The 27,896-nt window shown below is 45.9% G+C and overlaps 2 protein-coding genes across 6 annotated transcripts in view; one reads left to right on the top strand and one right to left on the bottom strand.

The window, feature by feature from the left end:
- Window positions 1-27,896, bottom strand: part of CYFIP2 (cytoplasmic FMR1 interacting protein 2) — a 144,348-nt gene that overhangs the window by 31,686 nt on the left and 84,766 nt on the right. For all 5 annotated transcript variants that reach the window (XM_008055455.2, XM_021711085.1, XM_008055456.2 and 2 more), the window contains 4 exons: window positions 26,739-26,826; window positions 10,129-10,272; window positions 8,909-8,999; window positions 7,732-7,862 (listed from right to left, as the gene is read on the bottom strand). In XM_008055455.2, the coding sequence (XP_008053646.1) occupies window positions 7,732-7,862; window positions 8,909-8,999; window positions 10,129-10,272; window positions 26,739-26,826 (454 nt within the window). The remainder of the gene's footprint in view (window positions 1-7,731; window positions 7,863-8,908; window positions 9,000-10,128; window positions 10,273-26,738; window positions 26,827-27,896) is intronic.
- Window positions 22,375-25,531, top strand: FNDC9 (fibronectin type III domain containing 9). Its single transcript, XM_008055454.1, has 2 exons — window positions 22,375-22,672; window positions 24,668-25,531. Exon 2 carries the CDS (start codon window positions 24,675-24,677, stop codon window positions 25,347-25,349), a length of 675 nt encoding a protein of 224 aa, XP_008053645.1. The 5' UTR covers window positions 22,375-22,672; window positions 24,668-24,674; the 3' UTR covers window positions 25,350-25,531.

The raw sequence follows: 27,896 nt of genomic DNA, 5'->3' as shown, positions 1-27,896 counted from the left end.
ATATTAAAAAAAGATTCAATGTGAGCCTAACAATGTCAGATATATGTAGAATGGCATTAGATTCTATGCTCTGTTCCTGAGTGAAAAACTATCATTTGTAGCTGATTTCCTAAGGGAATCATCAATCTCAAACGATATTTTCTTAAGAGTCACAAAAAGACAAATAATGCTAATGCATATGTTTTTATCCTTGTTGAGTGAGTGCAGAGAAAATGAGCTGGAAAACTGGAGGTCAAGGCACTCCACAGGGATCACTGTTCTGGTTTTCTGCCAGGTAGGGGCAAGGGGCTGGGCCTAACCAGAGAGCTGAGGGTTCTAAACATTCCCTTATATGGCTGCACATGTTGTTAGTGTGTTTCTGCCACACTGACATGAAGCCCCAAGGATACAGGGCCTGTGAAGCAGACAAGACATTCAACTTCCCACATCCACCACGACCATTTTTTGCACAAAAAGTATAAGCTGCAGCTTCTAGCCCTCATTCGGGGCCAGGGGAAAAGCTCGAATGAAACTTGCTACATCTGTTCTTGTTCCGCTCAGCCTCACTTTCAGCAGATCTCTGTAGTCCTGGGTAAATAAGTTTGTCATTTAATCTCACCTGTTTGTGTGGGCTTGGTACATGTGTGTGGTCTTTCCCTACCAACCTATGCCTTACCTGCACAATACTCTCTAAGACTGTCTCACTTCCTCCCCTTTCCTGCTGCCCAGATCATCAAAGGGATAATGATTCTGGGTCAGAATCATGTCTGGTCAACTGGGAAAGATCTATAGCCAAGAAACAGTGGCCCAGAAAGTAGCTTTCCCTTCCCCCAAGTTGTATGCCAGTGTCCCCCAAGGTCAATATTTCCCAAAGTGGACTTAGGGATACAAGGAAATGTTATTTAAAAACAGTGAGCCATGCAGCAAGAATGTTCTTTCCTTTTTCAGTTTCCTATCACTCTTTCTGACAACCTTAATTAAGAAAGTCTCCATTTGAAACCGGCATGTGGTAGTGCTTCTCTAACATTTATTACTCTTGTTTTTAACAGAGAGAGGGAGTAGGCCTCATGTTCAGAGGTCTGGGCAGACAGCCCTTGGAATTCTATTACTTTGCTTTATTTTTATCGAATTTATTATTCTGGTTGCTTTCTGATGATGGCAAGAGGTAGGTTTTTTTGGTTTTTTAATTTAATTTAATTTTTTTATGGAAGTGATAGTTTCCTTTGAAATAAGTTTCAGTCAAAACGTGAGTAGCATTGAATAGAGAGAGGATGTAAATATGGGAACCAGAGATCTGCAGAATAATCCTGGATCAAGTCAAGGTGAGACTATGGGGTGAGTGTCTGAGAAGGGTGACCAGGTTGTGAGAGGGCTTTTGCTTTTTAGTTTCCATGCATTCAGATTGTGGAGGTTTGTTAAGTATGCAAGTATTTCCTTTTAAGGAAAAAACGAATATATGTTGATTGCCATAAATTCCAAAAGTAATTTAGAGTCCAGAGAAAAAAGGGAAAGACCTCTTTTCCCCTACCCCACCTCCATCACAGCCCATAGAAGTAAGCACTCTTCTTAGCTTGGTGAATATTACTTTATAACTAAACAAGCAATTAATTTTATGTGCAAGTATTAATACTCATATGCTGGAACATAAAAATATCTGGAAGACTATCCTTTAGAATGTGAACAGTGGCTAGCTTAGTGTGACAGAGTGGTTTTTGTTTTTTTCTGCTTCTTTGAGTTTTCTTCTATCAGTGAATTTCTTTCAATTGTGTACTAGGAAAAAAAGAATTAGAGAGACCATGAAGTAAAAGTAGGAGACAGAGGGTCAGATGTGGGGCTGGAGCTATTAGAAACAACAAAGACAACCTGCTGAGCTCAGTGGAGCATGTCTCCATACCTTAGTGTGCTAACCTGGAGAATCTTCAGTCTCTGAGTCATGTCTGGGTTTCATCCCAACTCCTAGGCTCGCTGTGACCCTGGAGAGTCAGCTCCTCCTTGGGGTCTCAGTTTTCCCATCAACAAAATTCGAGGTTGTGCTAAATCAGTGGTTTTCAGCAAGGGGAGGTAAGGATTCCAAAGGAACGTCAGATAATATCTGGAGACATTTTCGGTTGTCACATCAGAGGGGCGCCACTGGAATATAGTCTAAACATGTTATTTAGCATCCTGCAAGCCACAGGACAACCTCCTGTGACAAAAGATTATCTGGCCTCCTTGTCAGTGGTGTGAAGGTTAGAAACCTGCTCTAGATGGTCTCCCAGGTCTCTCAGCTGACCAGCAATAGAATCTGTGAGTTTGGGTCTAGACTCTCCTCACTTCCTGAAAGGGCAGTAATGCTTCCAAAGGACTGATGGGAGTGTTACTGTGGCCCATTTCACTATAAAGAGGACAGAAGAAATAAACAACAGGGACAAATGCAGAGAACATTCTCAAGTTTGGGCAGGAGGCCCTGCAGTAAAAAGCAGACAGAATGGCTCTCTCCTTCCCAGGGACTTGGGCCCTCCCTCGCTCCTGTGTACGAATAGGGCCCTCTCCTGGTGTGTGTTGGCATAGCCAACAGGAGGCTGAGGTCTAGAAAGCCACGTACAATTTGAATAGAAACTTGGTAATTACTTTTTCTCTAATGATCACCTTATGATTTCCCATGTTTAGAAAGAAGTTAATAACAGCATTTCATTTAAAAACATAAGATACATATATATTCTTAACAAATGCTTATTCATTTCAGATTAGAGTCAACAAGTATTATTAAGAGCCAAACCATTTCTAGAAACTAGACAAAAGACAGACATAGCACTACTGCTACAGATCAAGGGAAGGAGATCTTTTCCGTAAGTGGTGCTGGGACAATCTGGAAAGAAGTGAGACAAACATCAATTCCAGGTGAAGAGTATAGACTTAAAGATCTGTTTTGCCTTGAAAGGCTAAACTCAAAAACTTTAAGAAGATAACATGCCTTTATGACTTTAGAATAGGAATGATTTTCTAAACAAGTCATAAGAATACCAACCATAAAGGTAAAAAAATGATAACCACACTAAACCTTAAGAACTGTTCATCAAAAGCCAAGCCACAGTAATACAGCTGCAATATATATATATATATATACATATATATATATATATATATATATATCTCCATAATATATACATGCCTAAAAATCATAAGAAAATGATAACTCAATTAAAATAGGCAAAACAAAACAAAACACAGTACTTCACAAAAGAGGGTGTCCAGACAGTCAAAAGTATATGGAAAGGGGATTAGTGTTATTTGTCACTAGGGAAATCAAAACCATAAGGAGATGGCATGACACGCCCTCCAGATTGGCTGTGATTAAAAAGATGGACAAATTCAATTGTTCATGAGGATGTGAAGAAATTAAAACTCTCAGACATTGCGGAATGGGAGTATAAATTGGTACAAACAATTTGTAAACAACTTGGCAGTACCTACTGAAGCTAAACTACTAGATATTTACCTAATAAAAATTAGAGTATACATGCACTCAAAGACATGTATGGAAATATTCATGACATCTTTATTCATACTTAATACCAAACTGCAAACAACCCAAATATCTGCCCAGAGTAAAATGGAAGACTCAATTCATCTATTCATGCAATGAGAATACATCGAAGTAATGAAAAACAAATCATCTACAACATGGACGTGTCTCATAGACATAATGACAGAATTCACACAGGAAAGAGAAAACATACTGGATAATTCCACTTATATGAAGTTCAAGGACAAACAAAATGACCTCTGGGAATAGATGTCAGAACCATGGTGCCTTTTGGAGCACTGACTTGACAGGGGCATGAAGGAACCACCTACGATACTGTAAATGTTCTGCATCTAGACCTGGGTAGGGGCGACGTGAGCACATACCTTCATCAAGCTGTACCCTTAGGATTTAAGCATTTGACTGAATGTATACTCTATCTTAACTAAAACCACCAGAACACCCTATAAACCAGAAAAACAACCCCATAGGCACATGGGTTTCTCTATTAATATTGCACCCTGAGTTTTGAGAAACACTTGTAAGCACCTAACTTAATGAAGAAACTACACTTTTGTACAAGTGACCAACCTTTTCAATTTCTACCCCTCAACCTATAAATTAATAATATATTAGTCTCTGTTTAAAAAAAAAGGTAAACTACAAAATAAAAGTATTTGCAGCATATACAGCAAGACCCATAACCAGAAAGAACTCTGCAAATCTGTTATCTAGAAAAAGACAAAAAAGAGAAAAATAGGCAAAAGACTTCTCACTTCCTCCTTTCAGTTTCTGCCAGTTTTTTGGAAATTAGCATATGCTGCTTCTATTTTTAAATTACTTATAGGCCAACAGTAATACATGAATACCCTTTCCATGTACAAAATTAAGACATTCAGATAAGGTGAAAGCCCCTGTTGACTTCTAATCCTGGTTTCCTCTCTAATACTTAGAGAAAATGACTGTCAGCTACTTGGTACATCTTTTTCTCAGTGCAGTGCTATTTTATGGATTTATTTGCTGACTTTACACGTATGATGTCATAATGTGTGTCTTGTCCTGGAACTTGCTTTTAGCTCAGTATTATGTCCTTCACTACTGTTTATGTCAGGATATGCAAAGTTGCCCAATCACCTTATTTTTTTTACCTGCCTCAGAGTCTTCCCTAAGAATGGATGCTTGCAGTTTATACTGGCTTGTTTTCTTCCTTTTGCTATTAGTAATCCTCTTTCACTGAGAACAACTGGTATACCACTTAAAGGTTTATTTAATTCCTGCTTCCTAAATCTAAAAACTCCAGAAAGTTCATGCCTCATTTTCATCTCAGAAAGCACTGTCTTATCTTGGAGGTTTCCCCAGTTGTCTAAGTCAAAAGTAGAGTGCATACCTTGGTGAGTCCTGATCCTGGCTCTGTGTCCCTCCTCCCTCCTCCTCTGGCCCCTAGCCAGCAAGGACTGGGATCAATATTGGAAACTATGCTTTAGTTCTTCCACCCCTGCTGCTGTCATGCTGTGTGACCGTAGCTGAGTTGCTCCGCTCTCTGGTGCTCCGTTTTCTTACTTATAAAAAGAAGGGTTACAACATTCATACTGTAGGGCAGAGGTCTCCAATGCCCAGGTTGCAGACCAGTACCAGTTGGTAGCCTGTTAGGAACTGAACCGCACAGCAGGTGGTAAGCAGAGGATGAGTGGAACTCCGCCTCCTCTCAGATCAGTGACATTAGATTCTCATAGGAATGGGAAGCCTTTGTGAACTGCACATGTGTGGGATCTAGATTGCGTGCTCCTTATGAGAGTCTAATGACTGATGATCCCCCCTACTACCCGTCTAGAATAATTTATTCCACAAAACTGGTCCCTAATGCCAAAAAGTTGGGGACTGCAGATGTAGGGGGTCTCTCTCAGCTCTGAAGGTCTTTAATCCTGAGTATCCTGCTGTCCTCAGTGATGTATGCAAGTGACCATCCAGGTGGGGGCACCTGAGAAAGACATTTTGTTTCCCTGCAGCCCCCATTAACAGTCTGCCTCCTGTCCAGGCACGGGGGCTCACATCTGTAATCCTAGCACTCTGGAATGTTGAGACGGGAGTATCGCTTGAGCCCAAGAGTTCAAGATGAGCCTAAGTGACATAGCAAGAACTTATCTCTACAAAAAAATCCGAAAGTTAGCCAGGCTTGATGGCTTTGCCTGTAGTCACAGCTACTCAGGAGGCTGAGGCGGAAGGACTGCTTGAGCCCATGAGGTCTAGACGGTGAGCCATGATCATGCCACTGTACTCCAGCCTGGGTGACAGAGGGAGACCCTGGCTCAAAAAAATATTCTGCTTCTTGAAATCTGATGGGGGAAGATGACTTGCTCTCTGAGTCACAGTTCCTCCTGAAAGAAAGTGCTAACAGGAGCCACTCAGGAGGAGCTGAGGCTTCAGGGCCCTGCCCTTCTCACCTCCACTGTCTCCTGGTACCCCTGAAGCCTTGAGCCATAGTTCCTACTTATCCCAGTGACTGCTGAAGGTTAAGTTGCTATAGCAACCCACTTAAAGGGCTAACAGAGTGGCAGTTATTCCTCACAAAAGAAGAGCAAACAGTCCCCACTTCAGGGCCTTCAGGCCGGGAAGGGTTTGAAAGGGCAGCAGCAGGGCCTAGTCCCTGGTTTTAGAGATGAGGACACAGGATGTAATGCACAGGCTCTCCCAGTCACACCAACAACAAGAAGCAGAGTCTCTCCTAGGTCTGATTCTGGCTCTTTGTATCACTGCTTCCTTCTCATGGTTTCTCCACCTCTTTTCCACCTTCTTCCCTTCCTCTCCCTCCATTCTCCAAGTACCTACTGCCTCCAAGACAGACCAGGGACTGCAGATGGCCTTGGCCTTCATTCATTTTCCAGTGGGTTCCTTTCCTAACAGCCCAGGGCTTTTGAAAACAGTCAGTCAGATCCCCTCACCATCCTGCTTGCAATCTCCCTCACATCTCCTTAAGGCCTGTCCAGCTGACTCCACTGCCACAGCGCCTGTACTCTGGGAGGCTGAGGCAGGAGGATCACTTGAGCCCAGGAGTTCGAGACCTTAAAGACATTAAGCTTCGACCTCTCCTAAACAGCACATTGCTCCCCAACATGGCCACTGTCCTTTGACCCTGTTACCTTGTCAATTCCTTCACAGTTCCTATCCCGATCTGCAACTACACAATGACTTTGCCTGTCCCCTCTCCAGAATAAAAATAGCAAACGCTGTGTCCCTTTTGTTCACGGCCATTAATCCACCCCCAGCATGGAGCCTGGCTGTGAACTGCCTCTCCACACCTTGTGCTGACCGCGTGTGGGGATGAATAGATGGATGATGAAAGATGCCCACCACGTCCTGAGAGTTATGCATTCCCAGGGTGACACCCTTCCCTGTTTCCTTCCACTCCGGGGGGTACCAGTCACCCCCACACCTGTAGGACCGGCCCGCCAGGGCACTTCATGTGGAGAACAGAGATTCACAGGTACGTGCTGGGGAGGAATGGAGAGAACACAGCCCCTGTGAGCCATGAGACTGCGGACACACATAGACGGTCATGTGAGAAGAAGTGTGGCATTGATAGATAGGCACACAGGGTGTGCTTCTGCTCACCATGACAACTACCACAGACTGTTTAGTTGTCACTGTATGTAACTTACTCGTGTTGTCTCTTTCTAACCTTTAAACTACCCTTCAGGGTAAAACCACCATCTCCCACCATAAAAAATGAAGATGACACACATGCTCTCCCCTTAGCCTGTGGCAGTGTCACCTGACAAATTCTTGCCCATTCTCCAAGCCACCTCCTCGAGGAAGTTCTCCTTCAGCCCCAAGATCACATGGGTTCTCTGTCTTATATTCCCACTGGACTGTGCACTGGTCCCTCATAGCTCTTGATGTAATGGTGGACACAGCCTTTTTGTGCAAATGTGGGCAGGACACGAGGCAGGGCTGGCTAATGCTACACTCCAAGCAAAGTGCCTGGCCTAGGGTAGCCAAGAAGCAATTATTTGTTTGATGCGTGAATGGAAAATTAAGACCTAGATGACGGTGTTAAGGTCTAAGTGCAAATGGTGTCTGTCTGACTCTGGAGCCAGAGGCCCTTCCAAGGCTCTCACAATCTGAGCTGTCTGAAAATGGACTGGAAGGGCCCCCAGGCGGGGCGCAGGAGAGGAGCCCCAATATCTGGTTGCAGTGGGAGGTTCCTTCTAGCCTGGAAATATCCTGATTCCTCCAGGCTCCAGACTTACCAGAGCTTGCTCTATGAGGAGGCAGAACAAGATGGCGTTGCCCACTTCCCGCAGGCTCTGGAACACATCTGTTTTGAGCTCCGCGTACTCAATGATGTCCTTCAACTGGTGGTGGAAGAACTCCAGAATCCCTGTGAGAGGGAGGGGTTGGTCAGCGGGAACTCGATGCTGCTCAGTCGGGTTTCTGGGAAACACTGATTGGTCTGGTAGTTCCAGACCTGACCTGGGTTAGCAAAGAGCCAAATTGTGCATCCCTCTGTCTGCAGGCCCAGGGGGAGATTTCTTCAGGGCTCAGTACTAGAAAAAGTTTGGGAAGCTGCTTTTCAGAGCAAAACAAAGCACACACACAAATGGAACAGTCCAGGGCCTTTCCCAGCCCCTCCAAAAAGTTACCTGAACACCTAAGGACAGGTATTAATTTTTATAGGTGTTAGATATAATGCTAAGCACTTTATATCTGTAATATCTCATTTAATACTTATAACAATATCACAAACTAGGCACTGTTACCCCTATTTTCAGATGAGACTCAGAAAGGATGAGTGTCACACCCAAAATCACACAGCTAGCAAGCAGGGTAGCTAGAACTGAACACCAAGGCTGTCCAATTCCAAATCCCATGGATGCAGTACCTGATGCCTTGGGCTTTAGAAAACAACACCAGGCACCAAGTCAGGGTCTCCATCTTTCCCTGTTCCCCAGCCCCACATTCAGTCCACTCACCATCAGGGAAGGAAACAGTTATTTCTCTGCCAGAGGTTGAGTGGCAAAGATGCCAGTTTCCTGACTCACCTTCGATATGTTACCTGGCACCGCCACTGGGGCCCCAGCCTTCCCCACATAGAGGAGGGTCTCCTGGAAGTGCTGAGTTCATAAAGACCTCTGCAAGCAGACCTAGCTATGCATGATTCAAACATACTCCCATTTGCTACCCTCTCCCAGCTTCCCAGCAGTCGCATGACGTGGGGCTGGCAGGCATCATTTACCTCCACTGATGGGAGACGATACTGGAGCTCAGAGGGATGGAAAAGCTATCTGATCTAGCTGGTGGCAGGGTAGGAAGCAAGGCTGGTGGTCTGCCACCTCACAGGCATGTGAGAGAAGAAACACTCCAAGGCAGGTGGTCAGAACCCCTCCCCACCGTGGGGTGAACCTAGGTCGTTGTCCTATCACCAACCTGGGGAGCCGTACTCATGCCGGGGCAGGCGGCAGATCTTGGGCATCACCTCTATCAGTGTCTTCACGTACTGGAGGATGGTTCCTTGGAGCTGACAAAAGAGTAAGACAGGTGAGTGAGACAGCCCACCACTGCTACACACATGCCCCTCTATGCAATGCTGGGGCATGGGCGGTGGAGGTTCTGCAGAGACCTGGAGGTAGGGTGCTGCTATCTGAGGGGGACAGGTTCTCGCCTCAAGGTCCTTTATAAGGGAAAAATGAGCTCTCACCACTCTCAGGCTTACAGACTTCAAGGAGGGTACACCTCTAGGTGTGGGGTCCTTCCTGGGGCTAAGAATGCTTACAGGTGACGCAGACTAAGAGCCAAAATGAAATGGGGCTGGTGAACTGTGGAGACTGAGACACACTAACTAATTTAGGCCTGGAAAATTCATAGCACATGCATTCGTCCTGTGTCCAAGGCAGACATCTTTAATCAATTACCACATTTTCCTGTTTTACTTGGATTTAATTTCACAATCCTTAGCAGCCCATGGCTCCACATAGCTGCTGCCAAAGAACTGGAGTTAGCAGGTGAATCCTGTTTGTTATTACCAACCTGTCATACATTTCTTTGTTTATTTCTCTTTTGTTGTCTCAAGTTTTCAGGAAAATCTTGGTTAAATGTTTTGGTCTGCTTCAGCCAAATTGAAAGGAATTAAATAAAGGCTTAGATGACCATACCTGGGGCAGATTGAGAATAGTGGTAAAGAGATACAGAATTCTCTTGAAGCCAGTGCAGTATTGGGAGTTTGTAGCAAGAAATCCCAAGGGGAAGAAGCACAGTGATTGATTAGAGATGTCTGCCATGGACAAGGGCATGGGAAATGACAGCACAGTGCCATGGATTTGCTGTGCTCAAAGTAGATAATACAGCACAGCAGGGGAGGATGAGCAGTCACAGCAGGCTCTGAAGGTCAAAATCAGGATTGCTGAATTCAGTCACCAAATACAAGGAGTGAGTTGAGGGTCAGAAAATGGGAGGCACAGCTAAAGATCAAAACATGCACAGAAATGCAACAAAACAGAATGACAGATAAGACCAGAGAACTACAGCAAAGGACTCCCTGGATAGCTTCTGCAGGAAGAGCTGGAATGCTTGGGCTTTGCTTTTCCAGGCCAGGTAAAAAGTAAAAGCAAAATCTTGTTCCTACCAGCCCTGCCTGGGCCTTCCCTTACCAAGCTCTTGACGATCTTCAGCAATTCCTCCATGACCACAGCGATGCCCTGGTAGCCCAGAAGTCTGCAGATTGTCTTGAAATGAGGGGGCCCCACGAAGTTCCTGTAGGAGCTGTAGATGTGACTATAGGCAATGTTGAGAGGCTGAAAAACAGAGGTCATGGCAAAATGAGCAGCTGAGTACTAAATGGATGTCAGTGGGAGTCCTCCTGGCAGATGGTTTGCTGATAGAAGGCGTGGGAGCCAACATCATTATTGCTTTATCACTGGACCCCATAAATATGTCTGCAAGACATTGGCCATGAGGAGAGAGGTATGGCCAGTGACCACAGGATGGAGCAGAGGTCACTACATGGAACAGCTGTTCCCTAGTGGAAGAGGAGAAAGGGTTTCCAGGTGAATATCCCTTTCCAGGGACTTCTGCCACCAATGACTGCCCAAACATAAACCAGGACTTTTACAAATTGAGCCATGGTGCAAGGAATAAAATGGCTGATTTTCTAGGTGCATTTATGGCACTAGAAATTAGTTGGAAGAGCCATGTGAAAACGCAATAGCTGTTTCAATGTCCTCTTCTTTTTTCTACTGTTAGTTTTTCCATCTATAACACAGTGGGGTTCTGGGAACACACAGGCCTGGGAGTATGAAACCTTTGCTGAGTGCAGGGTACAATCACTTAGGCCTTTTGAGCTTGAGTTTCTTCATCTGTAATGGAGGGGTTGAAAAAAATCAACAGTTTTATAACTTTAAGAACAGCAGTATGAAGGGAAGGTGTTATGGAAGCTCACATGTGACACACGTGAAGTGGAGCTGCTCTGCCTTGATGCTGGCTGGGGGATGAGCCCCAGCCACGGGCTGGTCATTGCCATTGTCCCCTGGGCCTCAGGAGACATTCTAACTGCATTAGAAGCATCTCTTTAAGAATGCTTTCTGTCTGACAATATATGCCCTAAGTACAGGGCCCACATTTGTCTCATTTAGTGAGAATGGAAAGTTATCATCGACCCTAATGCTCTGTTTTTGAAATACTATAATGTATGGAGAAGCTCATGCCTGCTTCCTTTTGTTTTTAATTTTTTTAAATCTTTTAGATAGCCCAGGCTGCAGTGCAGTGGCACGATCATAGCTCACTGCAACCTCGAACTCCTGGGTTCAAGTGATCCTCCCACCTCAGCTTCTCGAGTAACTGGGACTACAGGTGTCACTTCCACACCCGGCTAATCATGCCAGCCTTTGTAAAGCCCTTCAAGTGCACACTCATTTAATCCACACAACAAATGTCTGTGATAAGTACCATTATTAGCCCTATTTCACAGATGAGGAAACTGAGGCTTGGGGTGGTAAGTAGCTTGTTCAAGGCCACAGAGTTTGTAGATGACTGAGCTTTGGTTTGAACCAGGTATGGCTGATTCCAAGGCCTATGAGCTACCAATGATGGTGTCCTTCGGGTGTTGAATTCTCACATAAACCATACTCAGCATTTTAGATAAGGTTTCAATTTAAAACCTAGTTCTGCATGTGGTTTTCCCACCTGGAATTGTAAAAATCTTGTACATAGGACATGCAAATATGAGATGGCCACATCCGTCATTCTGTTCACAGAAATGCTCTAATAGTTGGCTAATTAGAAATTCTACATGAATTAAACAGGAATTATAATGATGCTTTTGGAGGACCGCGCAATTCCCCACTCCCTTTGGAGCCATCCAGGGAAGATTTAATTATGTTCAGTCTAAGTTTCAAGTTAAGTATGTTCTACTATGGACGGATTATTCTCAACTTTACAGAACAAGCATGACAATTATAGTATGCGTTAATAACGAGGGTACACGAAGCGCACGATTAGAGTTCCCACTTAAGAACAAGGGTTTGTGAAGAATCAGAACACCCACTCATTCACCGGGCTGAATAACAGTTCCTTTGGAGAGCCCATGCCTGCTGACGAGGAGGCTTGGAATGGGAGAAGGAGCAACGTCCTGTACCCAATGCCCAGGAGCTGTCAGTGAGGGGCATTTTATGTAGCTTCTCATTGTAGGGGCCAGGAATAGCTTAAGTAGAGAGGGAAACAGAAGCGACTTAAAAGTGTGATGTTCATGAAAGTCGGTGTCACAAACCCTGGAAGCATATGCCTTGTCAAGTTGATTTAGCCAACATGGGGCCTGGCCCACACGATCTGTTTTAGTGCCTCTGCAAGAGGTCACCCTGTCAACAGGGCTGGGACCAGACTGAGGTATATGAGGCGTGCAGGATGCAAAATGCTAGGAGGTGCTTACTCTCCTGAGCAAGTGCAACTCAGTTCTGGCCCTGTTATCAAGGCCCCCATTCTGCACTCTCCCGCCTCCCTCACCAGAGATGAGGAATACATAGAAAACACCAAACAAACCACAGCTGATCTCTGGTAGGAGTAGGAGATTGACTGGAAGGGAACATGAGAGAACGTTCTAGGGTGACAGAAAAGCTTTCCTGACTGGGTTGTTGACCACATAGGTGTGTTTGTTAAAACTCATAAAACCAGGCCAGGTGTAGGTGCTCACACCTGTTATCCCAGCATCTTGGGAAACTGAGGCAGGAGAACTGCTTGAGCCCAGGAGATTGAGACCAGCCTAGGCAATACAGCCAGACCACTTCTCTACAAAAATTCAAAAAATTAACCAGGTGTGATGGCATGTGCTTGCAGTCCCAGTTACTCGGGAGGCTGAGGCAGAAGGATCGTATGAGCCCAGGAGGTCGAGGCCACGATGAGCCATGATCATGCCACTGTACTTCAGCCTGGGCGACAGAATGAGACCTGATTCAAACAAACAAGCAAGCAAACAAACAAAACAACAACAACAAATAAAACTCTTAAAACTGTATGTACACTTATGATCTGTGCCTATATGGACCAGATGCTTGTGTCCCCCCCAAACTCATGTATTGAAATCCTAACCCCCAATGTGATGACACCAGGAGGTGGGGTCTTTGGGAGTGATCAGGTCATGAGGGTGAAGCCCACCTGAATGGGATTAGTGCCCTCAGAAGAGGAGACACGAGAGCTTTCTGTCTCTCTCTCTTCTCTGGCCTGTGTGGATGCAGTGAGAAGACGACCACCTGTAAACCAGTCAGTGGGCTCCACTAGACGTCAGATCTGTTGGCGCCTTAATCTTAGACTTCTCAACCTCTTACATGCTTGGTGTTTAAGTCACCCAGTTTATGGTATTCCTGTTATAGCAGCCCCAACTGACAAAAACAGTGCATTTTACTATACATAATTATACCTCAATATGAAAGTAAACTAGAAAACTCCACTGGGCTATGTCATAGCCTAGTTTAACATCCTAACATTATTCTCAAAGATTAAAAAAACAGAACCATGTTTTGAATTTTCGCCTGAAGCGGCCTGCAGCTCAGGCCTGCACAGGCCCTGGGGAATGGTGACCTGGCTGTGCTCTTAGCCAGGGGGGCATCTGATGGAGCTTGTGGGCTGCCCTGATACCTTCTCACTCCCCACCCACACCAGGGACTCCGGGCTTGCCCTGAGAACCCCTTGAAGCTCTCAGCACATTCTCTCCTCTGTTCTCTTTTCAAATATCCTATGAAAAGAATTTTTAAGTAGCAGGGAGTTTTCAAATGGATCTCTCTCAAGGGAACAAAAAGCAATAAGCTACTTTTTTTTTGTCTGAGTCTCTGACTTATTTTCTTGCTCTGAGTCTAGAGGATGGGCTGTGGGGTGCGCACACCTTAGTTCGAACCCTATATCCATAAATGTACTGACTAGGTGCTCTTGAGCAACTTACTTAAACCCCCTAAGCCCTGGTTTCTCCTAAGTAAAGATAATACCAAATCCAGCAGGGCTGTTGGAGGTTGAAATGTGATCAAATAGATAAAGCATTTAGCATGGTGCTTGACACATTGGACGCTCTCACTACCAGAACAACCGAACATTACTATGATAACTTGGTTGGTAAAATCTAAGAAAATATGACTGGGCATGGTGGCTCAGGCCTGTAATCCCAGCACTTTGGGAGGTCGAGGTGAGAGGATTGCCCAAGCCTAGGGGTTCGAGACCAGCCTGGGCAGCTTGGCGTGACTGCATCTCTACAATAAATAAAAAAATTATTCAGTTGTGGTAGCGCACACCTGTAGTTCTGGCTACTTGGAAGGCTGAGGTGGAAGTATCGCCAGAGCCCAGCAGGTCAAGGCTGCAGTGGCCATGAGTGAGCCACTGCACTCCGTCTGAGTGACAGAGTGAGACTCTGACTCAAAACAAAAACAAAAACAAAAAACTAAGAAAATATGCTTCCTGGCCAAATTTCCCCAGCATCTTTGGCTACAGCTATTGTTCTCTGATTGTGGACAGGGGAGTGCATATGTGGGGTATAATTTTATATAGCATGGTGTGTGTCTCACAAGAGGATATGACAGAGATCAGTGCTGGGACCAGCTGATGGAATCTACCCCAAAACGCAGATTTCACTCAATATTAAGAAACTCATGGCTGGGTGTGGTGGCTCACACCGGTAATCCCAGCACTTTGGGAGGCTGAAGTGGAAGGATTGCTTGAGTCCAGGAGTTTGAGACAGCCTGGGCAACAGAGTGAGACCTCATCTCTACAAAAAAATATTAAAAATTAGCCAGGCATAGTGGCGCATGCCTGCAGTCCCAGCTACTTGGGAAGCTGAGGAGGAAGGATCGCTTGAGCTTGTGAGGTTGAGGTTGCAGTGAGCTGAGATCATGTCACTGTACTCCAGCCTGGGTGACAGAGTGAGACCCTAACTTAAAAAAAAAAGAAAGAAAGAAAAAGAGAACCTCATAAAAATGGGAGATGCCCAGGAACAGACTGTTGGGTGGGGTCTCCCTTGCTGCATGTGTCTGAGTGGAGGTGGAGAAACACCACATACGGCTGTCACAAGGGGACCTGCCTAAGACTGGAGGTGGAGACAGATGTGCTTAATGTTCCCTCCAGAGGTTCAGCCTCCTGGATGCTTATCCTTCTAAGAAGCCTCTTAAACCCTTACCCCACCCAAGGCTTCCAGTACCAAGCTTCTCTTATTATGTCCTAGCAAGCACAAATATATATATGTTTAGATATATAAAGATTATTCTGCAGGTTTTCCCAGTTCTAGGGAGAGAAGAAGAATTTTAAAACTGACTTACCACAAAAAGGTTTTAAAAATCACCTCTACAGGCCTACTTGGTGCACTTAGGAGACCTCTGTTTGACATTTCTACATCAGTCTTGGATTCTTCCGGTCTAGACCAGATGTTTAGGCCTCAGTGGATGGCCCAAGCTATATTTCATGCAGGAAGGACTGGCATGAAATGAGAATTCAAATCCTCCTTCTAAGCAAACAAGCTTTCCCTCAATCCCACCTCTTATTCCCCAAAGTACACCACACACATGCAAGAGGAAATACACATGCAAGCTGAAAAGTACATGCACACGCACCCCCGGAGGGCACCCATCTGACCTGCTGGCTCAATAGGAGGCTGGGCCCTATTGAGAAAATGTGGGAATAGGGAAGCCTGGGCATTTTCTGAGGTTTGGCAAAGAAAAACAGGAATGCAACAGGACTTGAGACATTGGAAATTTGCCACTCAACCACTTCTGCTAACTAACTCAGGTTCCAATCACCAGGCCTCACAGGAAACTATCATGTATCCTACCTGCTCAGGATGCTCACCTAAAATCAAGCTTGCTTAAATCCATACTATGCAACATTCATGAGATCTCAAGAAATAAATAATCCTGATTCAGGAATTAGAGCCGTCTCATTACTATGGGACACACACCTGCATTTTCTTAAAAAACAAAACAAAACAAAAACCCAGGAGAGAAAAAAATATTGTGAGTTTGATCTGTCAGATCCTGGGCACTGTAATATTATCTGCAGATGAACTTAAAAAAAAAATGTGGTAGGCTGGGCTCGGTGGCTCAGTCTGTAATCCCAGCACTTTGTGGGACCAAGGTGAGTGGATTGCCTGAGCCCGCGGGTTCGAGACCAGCCCAGACAACTTGGTGAGACCTCATATCTACAATAAAAAAAAAAAATTAGCCAAGCACGGTAGCGCGCACCTGTAAGTTCTGGCTACTTGGAAGGCTGAGGCAGAAGGATCGCCAGACCCCAGCAGATCGACACTAGGGTGGCCGTGTATATGCCACTGCACTCCAGCCTGGGTGACGGAGTGGGACTCCAACTCAAAAAAAAAAAAAAAAGTGTGATAAAATGCATATAACATAAAAGTTTCCATTTTAACCATTTTTAGGTATTGAACATAGATCTTTACTCCTAAGGTCTCTCTCTCACCAGATGGTACACAGCCAGCCACTCCAAACAGGGAGGTCTATTTATTGAGCAAACTGAATTTGTAAGCAAATTGCATCTCTGCTCTCTGGAATCACAATTGCTGTTTTCAGAGATCCCAAGAGGAATTAAAACTTTCTAATTTCCTGTTTTCATTACAATTTCTCTAATGAATACTATTGACCCACAAACACAAACACAGCTCTCTAATTTAGGTGGGAGAGCAGCGGCTCAACTCTCCAACATCACTGTCAATGAAGTCGGGGTAAGTGAAGAATACAGCAGCACTGTGGTGTGAAGGACTGACCAATTCTCAGTTCCAAGTCCAAATCTATTGCTAGAGCTTGTGCTTGTCCTTTCTCTATGTTTTCGTGTGCTGTCAGGCTGGGGCTGCGACATCTGGGTTCCTTCTTGGCCTTCTCAGCTCAGAGATTGAAAGATCCAAGGTGGCTGCTGTAGATCCCATGAAGGATGTACCTTTCTTTCCTGAGCCACAAACAAAGTGCTGGGGAAAAGGTGAGAGGAGGACAGGAACCGAGCATTCCATTTCTGAGATTCTATATTAACATGATGCTACTTAGAGATGCTAACGTTTTTGAAGGAAACCAATGTCATCGCTTTTCTGTACCCATATGATGACACACAAGTATGTAGTGCTTCTCTGCTAATGTTTTCACATATTAATTCCTTCATACCTGTCCATTCATTCTGTGGCTGCTCTAACAAACTGCCACAAATCTGATGTCATAAAACAACAAGAATGTATTCTCTCATGCTTCTGTTAGTCATAAATCCAAAATCAGTATCACTGGGCCAAAAATAAGGCATTGGCAGGGCCACACTCCCTCCAGAGACTCCAGGGTAGATTCTGTTTCTTGGCTCGTCCAGTTACCGGTGGCTGCTGGTGATCCTGGCTTGTGGCCATACTGCTCTAGTCTTCAAGTCTCTCTGCCGGGTCTCACTTCGTCTTCTCCCCTTAGGAGTGTACCCTCCCTCTGCTTCTTTCTCTGAGGACACTTATGACAGCATCCAGGATTCACCCTGATAATCCAGGATCATCTTCCCATCTCAAGAGCCTTCAGTGAATCATGTCTGCAGTGACCTTTCTCCAAAGAAAACTTCAGTGACAGATTCCATTATCAGGACTTGATGTCTTAGGGACCACTCTCAGCCTACGACACCAGGTAGGACAGCACAATAATCCCCATTTAGCTGAGAAGGAACCTGAAGCCCAAATGAAATGAAGTGAGCTGCCTGAGGTAAGATACAAGGAGAAAGTGTGTCATATATATATGCTGGTTGCCAAAATTACAGAAGCCTCTGAACTTGTAGGTAAGGCCATGGAGGCTGGAGGTAGAACCATGTACACAAAAGAGTGGGGAGGTGGGTGCTGCTGCTTCTGGTGGTGTGATGGGGAGAGTCACCTGGTCAGCCCAAGTGGGAAGTGCTGGCATCCAGGTATGTGCCCACCTGAGCTGTGTCCAGCCTACAGTCGCCAAGCAATGGGTTCTGGGCCTCAGGGACTATGATGGAATGGGGAAGGCACTGTGAGGGTATGACACATTTCCCTGAGATCAAATTGTGGCACAGACAGGGTTATCATTTAACTGGTGACAACCACGCTCAACAAAAGACTGCACCAACAATTTCTAAAGAAAAAAAAAATCACTGGGAAATTATTGGAATAATTGAACGAAAGATTGGTGCTAGAATCTATATCACTTCAAAGGCAGTTTTACAATGAACTATATGTAATTTACTTTATTTAGAGAACCTACTTTACAAATTTTGACTCATATATTAATTTTGGTTACTGGACCAGTTGTTAAGGTTCATTTGTTGTTTAACATTTAACATCACCTGCAAGTGACAGAGCTCTTGAGCAGGTCACTTGGGCTCCAGGGCAGGGGACATTCAGAAGAAACACTTGTTGGCCGTAGTTCTCCAGGGGAGTTGATGTTCTTGGCAAGGTCTTGTAGCTCTTTAGCTGTTCCCATCTTTCTAGATCCCCTGTACTGTGAAGTCCTGTCTCTGCCTCTCAAGAGAAGCCGACTACAAGACAAAGAGCTATCGCAGCCTGAAGAACTGCAGGTCATGAGATGGTGCAAGCAGAGCAGCAGTGCATCAAAGAGGCTGGCCAGGAGCCCTGGCTCTAGTGACCAACAGACTCAGGCTGAGAGCAACGCTCTGCCACCAACCTGGCAGAGCTTCTGTCTTTCCCTCTGTACCGTGTGATAGAGGGCTCGGCCTGTCTCAGGTATCATGTGGGTAAAATGAGAAAACACCTGTAAAATGCACTAAGACACTCCCAGGGGTCATTTCTGAATTATATGATGTGAGTTTTACCATCACCTTAGAACTTTTCCATATTCTTTATTTACAATGAGCATATACATTTAAAGAACAAAACCAACAAAGCTGGTTTCAGGGGGAAAAAAGCAGGGAAGTGCAATATGATGCAGGGTGCAAGCCTTGCTCATTAGAGGTCCTGGCTGAAGCTACGGCTACTTTAGGACACGGCTCTGCCCCACTGGCCTTTTCTTAATAATAACAGCTGCTATTCCTAACCCAGCACGTTATACACACATGGGTTCATCTCACTGTTTTAACAACATTATCAGGCAGGCATTGTTGATGTTTCCATTTTACAAATGAGTCAGCCAAGGCACAGAGAAGTGTGGGGATTTGTCTGGGCCATACAGAGAGGATCTGGGAATTCCAGGGCCTGGTCTGTGACTATCTGCTTCCCTGGTATGCCAACCCAGCCTTTGAGGGGAGGCACGCCGCCTTCAGGAAGGGTGCAGGGGCCCTGCTCTTGGCTGACTTCTTCTGGCAGCAATTGACTACTGGTGTAAACCATCTGGGGGCCATGTGGCCTGATAGCTGAAGAGGCTACCACTTGGACATACTGTGGGAGGGTTGTCCCTGATGATGGAGAAGGAGCAGGCTAGGTTATTCCTGGGACAGGTGTCCCCAGATTCTGCATCACACTCATGAGGGGCTGCACTGGCTCCTCTGGGTACCACTGGGGTGCAGAGGCAGCTCAGAGGCATGGCACAAGCCCTGGGTTTGGAGTCAGGGTCTTGGTTTCCACTCCCCACTCTGCCATGCAGCAGTCAAGCAGCTTGACAATCAGTCAAGACAGCCCATGCCCTCTTTTGGAACCGTGAAACAAGAGGGTTTCTAAGACTCACATTCTTTGAGTGTCTTAATTCCACAAACAAAAAGCTCACGGTTAAAAATGTCATCCAGGAACATTAAAAATAAATTCCCATTCTCCGTGAAACAAGTTCCATCTTACCCCTCCTCAGGCTCCCTAACTCTGGTATTTTTATTCCCCTCAAAATAACCTTTTCCAAAGGTACCTGCTAACGACTACACTGACCTTTCTGTGGAGAGGATGCTTTCATGCTCTGCAGGAAGTCCCCATTAGCACTTGGGAAGAGACACGCTGTTTGCATCACAGCAGAAGTCAGACAGGCCCTGGGAGGGCCGAACACCATGGCAAAACCACAGAGTGACCATCTGACCAAGGATGTCTGGGACACCATGTCTCCCAGACAGCTTCAGTCAAGGGTAGGGTCATGATTCACAGGCAGCTCTCCCTCTTTTTTTCGGTGGAGGGGAAATGGGGTCTTGTTATGTTGCCCAGACTGGTCTCAAACGCCTGGACTGAAGAGATTCTCCTGAGTAGCTGGGATTACAAGTGTGTAGCACTATACCCAGCTTTCTTTTCTTTGTGATTGTCATTAACGTGGATCACAAGGAGACCATCATGGGTTCACTTGGATACTCTGGTCAAGAACCAAGAAGAACAAAGCTGACTTTTGAAAACACATAATTAGTGTAAAATCATTTGGATTTAAATCCAACTGAGCTACTTTCCATCCTCTATTTCAGACATGCTCTGTGATCTCCTCAGTAGAAGGGTGGCAATGCATTCTTACAGGTGGAGGGGAACAGGGCGGGGTGGGATCCCTGAGGCAGAGAGACCTCTGTGGGAAGCAGGAAAGACAGGGAAGCAGTCAGGGTTCTTGAGAGGACTGGTGAGAATTCAATATGGGCAGAGGAAACAGTTTCCATTTCTGGCATCAACCCCAACTGGTAGATTGGGAGGCATGTTCTTAGGATGCCTGTGTATGAGAACTCTGGGGCATGTCTAAACCCACCTGGCGGGACAGCTGCCTGAGATTTCTCGGGCTGCCTGCTGTAACAGCAACACATGTGGTGGCTTGAAGTGACAAAAATGTATTCTCTCACTAATTGGAGAGGGCAGAAGCCATGTTCCCTCCAAAGGCTCTAGGGGAGAATCCACCCTTTCCTTTCCGGCTTCTGATGGTCCCTGGCATTCCTTGGCTTATGACAGCATCCCTCAATCTCTGACTCTGTCTTCACATGGCTTCTGCCCTTTGTGTCTCTCTGTATAAATCTCCCTCTCTTTTCTCTTATAAAGACATCAATCAGTCATTAGATTTAGGGCTCACCCCAAATCCAGGATGATTTCTTCTTGAAATCCTTAACTAATTGCATCTACAAAGACTATTTCTGGCTGAGTGTGGTGGCTCACACCTGTGAAGACTGCAGCAAAGCCACAGAACAACTGTCTACCACTCTAGAAGGCCAAGGTGGGAGAATCACTTGAGGCCAAGAGTGTGAGAGCAGCCTGGGCCAACACAGTGAGAACCTGTCTCTACAAAAAAATTTAAAAATTAGCCATGTGTGGTGGTGTGTGCCTGTAGTGCCAGCTACTCAGGAGGCTGGGAAGGTTGCTTGAGGCCAGTTCAAGGTTATGATGAGCTATGATCATGCCACTGCACTCCAGCCTGGACAGCAGAGTGAGACCCTGTCTCAATCCTGCTTAGCTTCCCAGATCAGAGGAGATCTGCTGCATTCAGGTGGCATGGCTGTAGATGAGACTCTGTCTCAAAAATAAAAACAAAACCCCAACTCTATGAGGGGACCCCCAAAAACTGGAATTATCTTTTGGCGGGCAGGCCCCTTATAGTACAGGCTTCCCCCACTAGGTTAAGTGTTCTAGGAACCCATCAGCATCAGTGTACCAGCTAGCATTGTTCTGAGAGGCTGTGTCCAGCTTCAGTGAATTTTTTTGGAGATTCTTTCAGTGCGTTTGCCCATTTTGTGACGGGTGTTTTTTGAGCACACCTGCCCACATCGTGTTGAGTATTCAGCAGTTTTTGACCAGAAACAGCATGACCCTCGTGTCCCACCCTCCCTATTCACCTAATTTAGCCCTGAGTGACTTTTTTATTTCCCTGGATGAAAGAAGTCCTCAAGGGGAAACGTTTTACCAAGGTGGAAGAAGTGAAACGGCAGAATCACTAAAAGGCATCCAAATGGACGAGTTCAAAAACTGTTTTGAGCAGTGAGAAAAGGGTCTCAATAGTTGTATTGCATCAAATGGAGAGTACTTTGGAGATGACCAAAGTTTAAACATGTAAGATTACACAATTGTTAATAAACAAATTGGTTTTTTTGTGTGTGTCAGGTCATATTCTCAGGTTCTGGATGGATACATATTTTGGGGGCCATTATTCAACCTTGTACAAGTGCCATGATGGTTTAGCAAGCTTGACACGCATTTGGGGCTGGGCAGGGATCATGCTCATGTCTTCTGTCAGCCATCCTGATCCAGTCCAAGCCTGTAGCTTTATAGATGATCACAGAACTAAGGCCCGACAATCAAAGGGTCTTGACCAGTGCTATATAACTAGGTAATGCCCCAGGAGACAAGAAGAAAGCAAGTCAAAGACACAGAATTGGGGTAGGAGGTAGGGAGGGGGAGGTGAAGGCTGCTATTTCGGCTGCGTAATAACTGGGAAGGGCATCTCTGTGTTGAAAACCTTTGTCCAAAGAGGATCTAGATGGGGCAAGAAGACAATCATCCAGGGAGGGAGAAAATATAGGAGTGTTAGAAGAATTAGAACCGCATGGAGGGTCTGTTTGCAAGGGGAATGTTTGCCTTTTTGTGGCCAGATGCTCGAGAGCTCCTCTCACTGGGCAGAAGCTGTTCCCGGTTGGTCCCCGGAAACACTGTGCTACAGATGCCTGCTGGTTGCCATGGTAAATGATGCTGATCTGAAGAAGTGAATAATGTGAGCGCTGGGGCGACAGTGGGATTACTCAGTGGTGAGAGAGACAACCAGGAGAGCCCAGAGCTGAGGAGGGAGAAGGCACCATTCTGTCAGCTGTGGCCCACTCCACCTTGGAGGGCAGAGCTTGAGCCAGACACCCAAGCCTCAGGTAAGAGACATAGATGGCCCTTCCTGGACATGGAAAAACGGCTGCTCCTTCCACATTCTGCTTGGACAAGGGTCACGCAATGGTAAACGAACAGTTAAAAATAGGGGGAATTCAGAAACAGAAAAGGAGGGGGAAAAAAATGAGGGAGATGGATCTGGCCCTACAAGCTGAGGATGCTGCGAATGTCTTGACAGAAAGCTCTCAAAAATGTCTGCGGTTGGGAATTCAGCCTGTAAAGACAGCCAGTGTCAGATAGGAGGCAAACAGATGATTTGGGTGTGCCAAGAAACAGGATTCCTTATTGCTCCTGATGGAAGGGTTGAAAGGTAGCTGTCTCTGTATCATAAGTAATGAATTAGTTATTATGGTCGGAAGTGCGTCTATAGGGGTGCGTGAGGTGGGGAGGATGAGTGTGTATAAGAGGACCAGCAAAGAGCACAGACATTCAGCCTCCTTCATGATAACCTTCCCTGGAAGGATCTGAGCACACTTGTCTCACCCCTATTGTCCCCATTTTCTGGGAAGACATTTTCAGCCAAATGGAGAGGAACTATTCCCCCTCCTAAGCATCTTAGATCACTGTCATCCTTAGAGAACAACAGGGTCTGAGGAATCACTCAAGGCTGTGCACCTTTCTGTAGCTTGAAGTACAGGCACAAACACAGCAGGGTGGGGGGCATCGGGGGGGATGCAAAAGGCAGCTCATAATGGCAATCGGTTTGGCTTAATATTCAATTTAGGTAAAATCAAAGCGACTGCTTTTTACTGTGTCATTGCCAACTAAACAAAGTTGTCTGCTTCCTGTGAGAGAGGAGGGGCAGGGGACGACGGAGGGGGACACCTTTTTGTGAATATACATAGGTTGGTGATGGCTGTCATTGGATTTTTGATTAGGGAAGATTTGGGGGAGGGGAACTCTTATCTCTCAGATAGGATTAAAGAGAAACTAAAAATTTTCAAGATGGCTCTCTCTTATCGAAGTGGGAGGCCTGGCAGTCCGGAGAGGGCTCATTTGATTTGTCTGGAAAAACGGCAACCAGCCATCTGTACTGGCACCTCATTCTGCAGTAATGTTCTGTTACTAAACCCTGCAGCCTCGCATTCGGAAGTGCAGTGGTTATGTGGCTAGGAGTCTTCTCTCTGCGTGTTAGCTGGGTAACCTCAGGTGGCTCATCTGTAAAACTGGAATCTAGCTCAGAGAGTGTCATGAAACATAAAGGAAATGTATTATTGTAAATGAAGCATCTAGCATCACCTGTGATACAGTACCCGCTCACTGTCAGGGGTTGCTACCATTATCAACATTCATAATGCCAGAAGCATTAGATACTAGTAGTTATGCTGGTATTAGAAGCTGATTATCTTGCCCTAGGAAACTAATTTCCTGGTTCCTCTGGCTTTGAGAAAACACAGCATGAGCAGAGGCTCTTGGGTAAAATCAGCTGCCAATGAGTGACGAAGTAAATCTCCACTCACCATGGGCAATAGAACTGGGAGTCTAAAAAAAGCAGTGGGCAGAATGTTCCAGATCACTGAACTCACAGCACTTGCAGCAGAAGCAGAAGGTCAAGGAGAGGAATTTCAGGTGAACCAATTGCCTGACATGGGGCCACAGAACTATGATGTTGAAGGTGGGGCCTCTGAGGTCCTACCGATTTCTCCTTTTACACATTTTCTTCTTCTTTTTACAAAGGGGATGAAGACAATGCTGTGTCTCAGCCAGGGTGGGACGTAGCTGGGGTCACATGGGTGTGTCTTCTTTATGGCACGAAGGCCACCAGCTTTGGCAGGGGACACCCCCGGTTTGAACGTTTGTTCTGCCATTTTCTTGCTATGCCTAAGTAATGTAACCTCTTGGCCTCCGCTTCTTTGTCAAATGGGGGGCAATACGGATGCCCAGCTCAAATGTTCAATAGATGGTAGCTATGGCCATGACTATGATCAAGAAATACTCAAATCAGGGGATGTCACTCTTCACTTTGATTCTGGTTCCAGAATCGGGATGAACATCGAGGTTGGGAATGTTTCTTATACGGGAGCCATCATCTCCTGGTCGTCCTCGAAGCCCTGCCTGGAGGACTATTACCATATAATGTATAGGCCCAACTGGAACAGCATCTTCTCTGGCTATCTTCACTACAGCTTCCACCACGAGGAGAAGGTGCCTCGAACCATCAGCTCCGTGGTGCTGGAACACCTCGCCCCTTCCACCCTCTACTTCCTGTGCATCAGCTGTAAGAAGGCGGCCTTCCCCTACAGGCCCAACTGCATCATGTTCCACACCCTGGATAAGAGTCCACTGGCAGCAGGGGGGTCCCTGGTGGACCCCCAGATCTCCCTTTGGGTGCTGATGGCCATCCTGCTGGCCTGCTTCACGGCTGTCTTGGCCTTCATCTGCCTTCAGTTCTGGTGCATCCGCTGCCATGAGCCTCGGTGGTCTTACAGAGCTGGCCACATGGAGGAGGCCAATGGGTTGGTGAGATGGCCCGAGGAGGCCCCGGCTCTGGGGCAGAGGGAGGAAGACCCGCAGGGGCTCCCACTGGTGGAACTGCCACGTAAGAACTCCAGAGCTGGGGCCGAACCCGATGCTGAAGCCGACCAGGACATTCCTGATGCGAGGGCCTTGCAGAGGGAGGGTGGTGACCGACCCGCCGTACTGCCCCATTGTGGGGAGTGAGGCGGGGGAGGAGATGGCTCACATCCTGTAGCCTAAAGCTTTCTGCACAGTAGGTCTTTTGTGAAAGTGTGTCTGTAGACTACCCATTTCTTTCCCCTCAAATGTCAGTGCTATTGGGCGTCACCTGGGTTGGATGAATGCCCGATGACAAAACGGCAAAACTGGGAAATGTACACCCCAGGCTGCGCAAAGGAACAAACATGGCATCTCTGCAGCAGTGTCCATTAGGGTGACCCGGTTAAGAACTGAAAGCATTATTTTAACATTAAAACAAATGGGAATATATTATAGAGTAGAAAGTAAAAACGTGCATGACTTAAATGAAACCCAACACTTGAAGGAAGCATTCGGGCTGCAGGTGGGCTCTGTGAGGTACACTTTCAGGCTAGGTCAATATCCAGTCTTCTCTGCCATTGGGGGGATTATTTGGAAAACGGTGAGAAGCCTTGCTCTGGAGTGTTTTCCAACTTTCAGGCACTTACACGCCACCTCATACCCCACCTCTGTTTTTATGCCATGGACTATCTTTACTATTATTAATGATACTTTTCTTTAAACTCATTTCTTAAACTTATTTTCAGAGATAACACTATATTACTCCATAAATGAAAAACCAGCACCCTCCTGCTATAAATAGAAGGGAAGGGACTTGAAAATAAATATAATGAAAACAAAATAATATTAAATTGAACTTAGCTTCTATTGCCTGCCAATGACTGTGAGGTTAAGCCTGTTCGCTTGTCTTTGATAAAAAGGGCAATCCATCAGTGATGGAGAGATATTCCAGGCATAGTAGCACTGAGATTAGTCTTACTCCTTAATCTATCATAAGGTTGGAAAGAGAACTGAAAAGCGTGGTGTTGTTGTCACTTTGTGAGTTAATGCTAGCTAATGCCAAGGCTGTGAGTCATGTCAGATGCTGCCTGTCAGCTTTCCTTGATTTGAGAAGATCGCCTTGACCAGGTTGGCTGTTTTGGGAAGACACCTACACTCTCCCCCAGCACCATCCTAAGACCTTCCAGTGCCCTCTTGTATTTACGGAGCGTGACATCCCAGAATCACAGGATGACACTGCAAGGAATCTGCCGAGAAACAACAGGAGCTGAGAAGTCGAGATGGGAAGCCCCACATCCCTGACTCCCCGCCCACCTCCATGAAGTAAGTCCCCACCTGACAGTTCCCGCTCAGCATCCAGCCCCCCAGGCCTGCTCTTGTCCCCATCCCTACTAGCTATGAATGAATAAAGATGCATACACTCGCAGTTGCTTCTGCCTGGATGTCACTGCTGTCGTGATCTCCATGCCTTCTCACTGCTGAGTCAGGGAACACTTTTCTATCTGCTTTTTCTCACCAGCCCACTTACAGATAGGGCAGGGTAGGGCTACTTACCTTGGATCCATAGAGGTAATAAGGCTGGACATTGGCAGGCTTGTCTCGTTGTGGTTCTTGGGTGAAAGGAATGGCAGTCCGGACAAAACTAGTAGAGCAGAGATGGGGAAGAATTACCTAGGTATTATTATTATAATATTACTATTCTTCATGAGACACAACTAGCAGGAGCCCTGCTTGAGCAGGTGAAGGTTCACCCTGGGACAACAGCACAGTTTCTCTGGTGGATGCCTGTAAAGGTACTAACCTCTTCTGACAAACTCCCTTGCTTTTCCACAGATGGGAAAACTACAGCCCAGATTTCCAAGCTCAACTTAGGGCTTGTGACTGCTCAGAAGAATGCTAGGCTAAAGAGTAAAAGTGGGCAAACCTTGAAAATAACCTTCCCCGGGATCCATCTCTCCACCTCCAGTTTGGTTTCTCAAGAGCAGGGTTCAGCAAACTCATTGTCTAAAGAGCCAAGCAGCAGCACACATTGTCAGCTTCGTAAGCTGCATGGCAAGTACTCAACTCTACTGTCATAGCATGAAAGCATCAAGAGACAATAATAAATAGGCAAGACTCAGTTCCAATACTACTTTATAAATTTCAAATAATTTTCACTTGCCACCAAACATTACTCTTCTTTGGATTCCCCCCTTTCAAAAACATCAATACCAATCTCAGATCATGAGCTGCACAAAAACAGTCAGCAACTAATGTGGCCTGTGTAGGCCGTAGTTCGCTGCTCCCTGCTCAAGAGTGTTAAAAGTCCTAAATCTTGGCCAGGAGCAATGGCTCATGCCTATAATCCCAACACTTTGGGAGGCTGAGGTGGGGGGATCACTTGAGGCCAGGAGTTCAATACTAGCCTGGGCAACATAGTGAGGCCCTGTCTTTACAAAAATCTTAAGAGATAATAAAAATTGGCTGGGCATGGTGGCGTGTGCTTATAGTCCCAGCTACTTGGGAAGCTTAGGTGGAATGATTGCTTGAGTCCAGCTCGACGCTGCAGTGACCTATGATTGCCTCACTGCACTCCAGCCTAAATCTAAACAGAGATGGAAGTCTCTTGCTCCAGTGTGTAGATTCAGATGCATTTGTGGGTTCCTCCCATACCCTTCCACTCACTCAACACATAATCATTTAATATGGGCCCTGAGCCAGGTCCTGAGGACA

Source organism: Carlito syrichta, unplaced genomic scaffold (assembly GCF_000164805.1).
Source record: "Carlito syrichta isolate Samal-C Ts95f unplaced genomic scaffold, Tarsius_syrichta-2.0.1 Scaffold301856, whole genome shotgun sequence".
Taxonomy (NCBI): domain Eukaryota; kingdom Metazoa; phylum Chordata; class Mammalia; order Primates; family Tarsiidae; genus Carlito; species Carlito syrichta.
The sequence above is the reverse complement of the archived record's forward strand: the minus strand, read 5'-3'. Positions and strand labels throughout refer to the sequence as shown.

Excerpts from the sequence above, each read along its gene's own strand:
- FNDC9 (XM_008055454.1), top strand. The coding sequence starts at position 24,675 with ATGAACATCGAGGTTGGGAATGTTTCTTATACGGGAGCCATCATCTCC.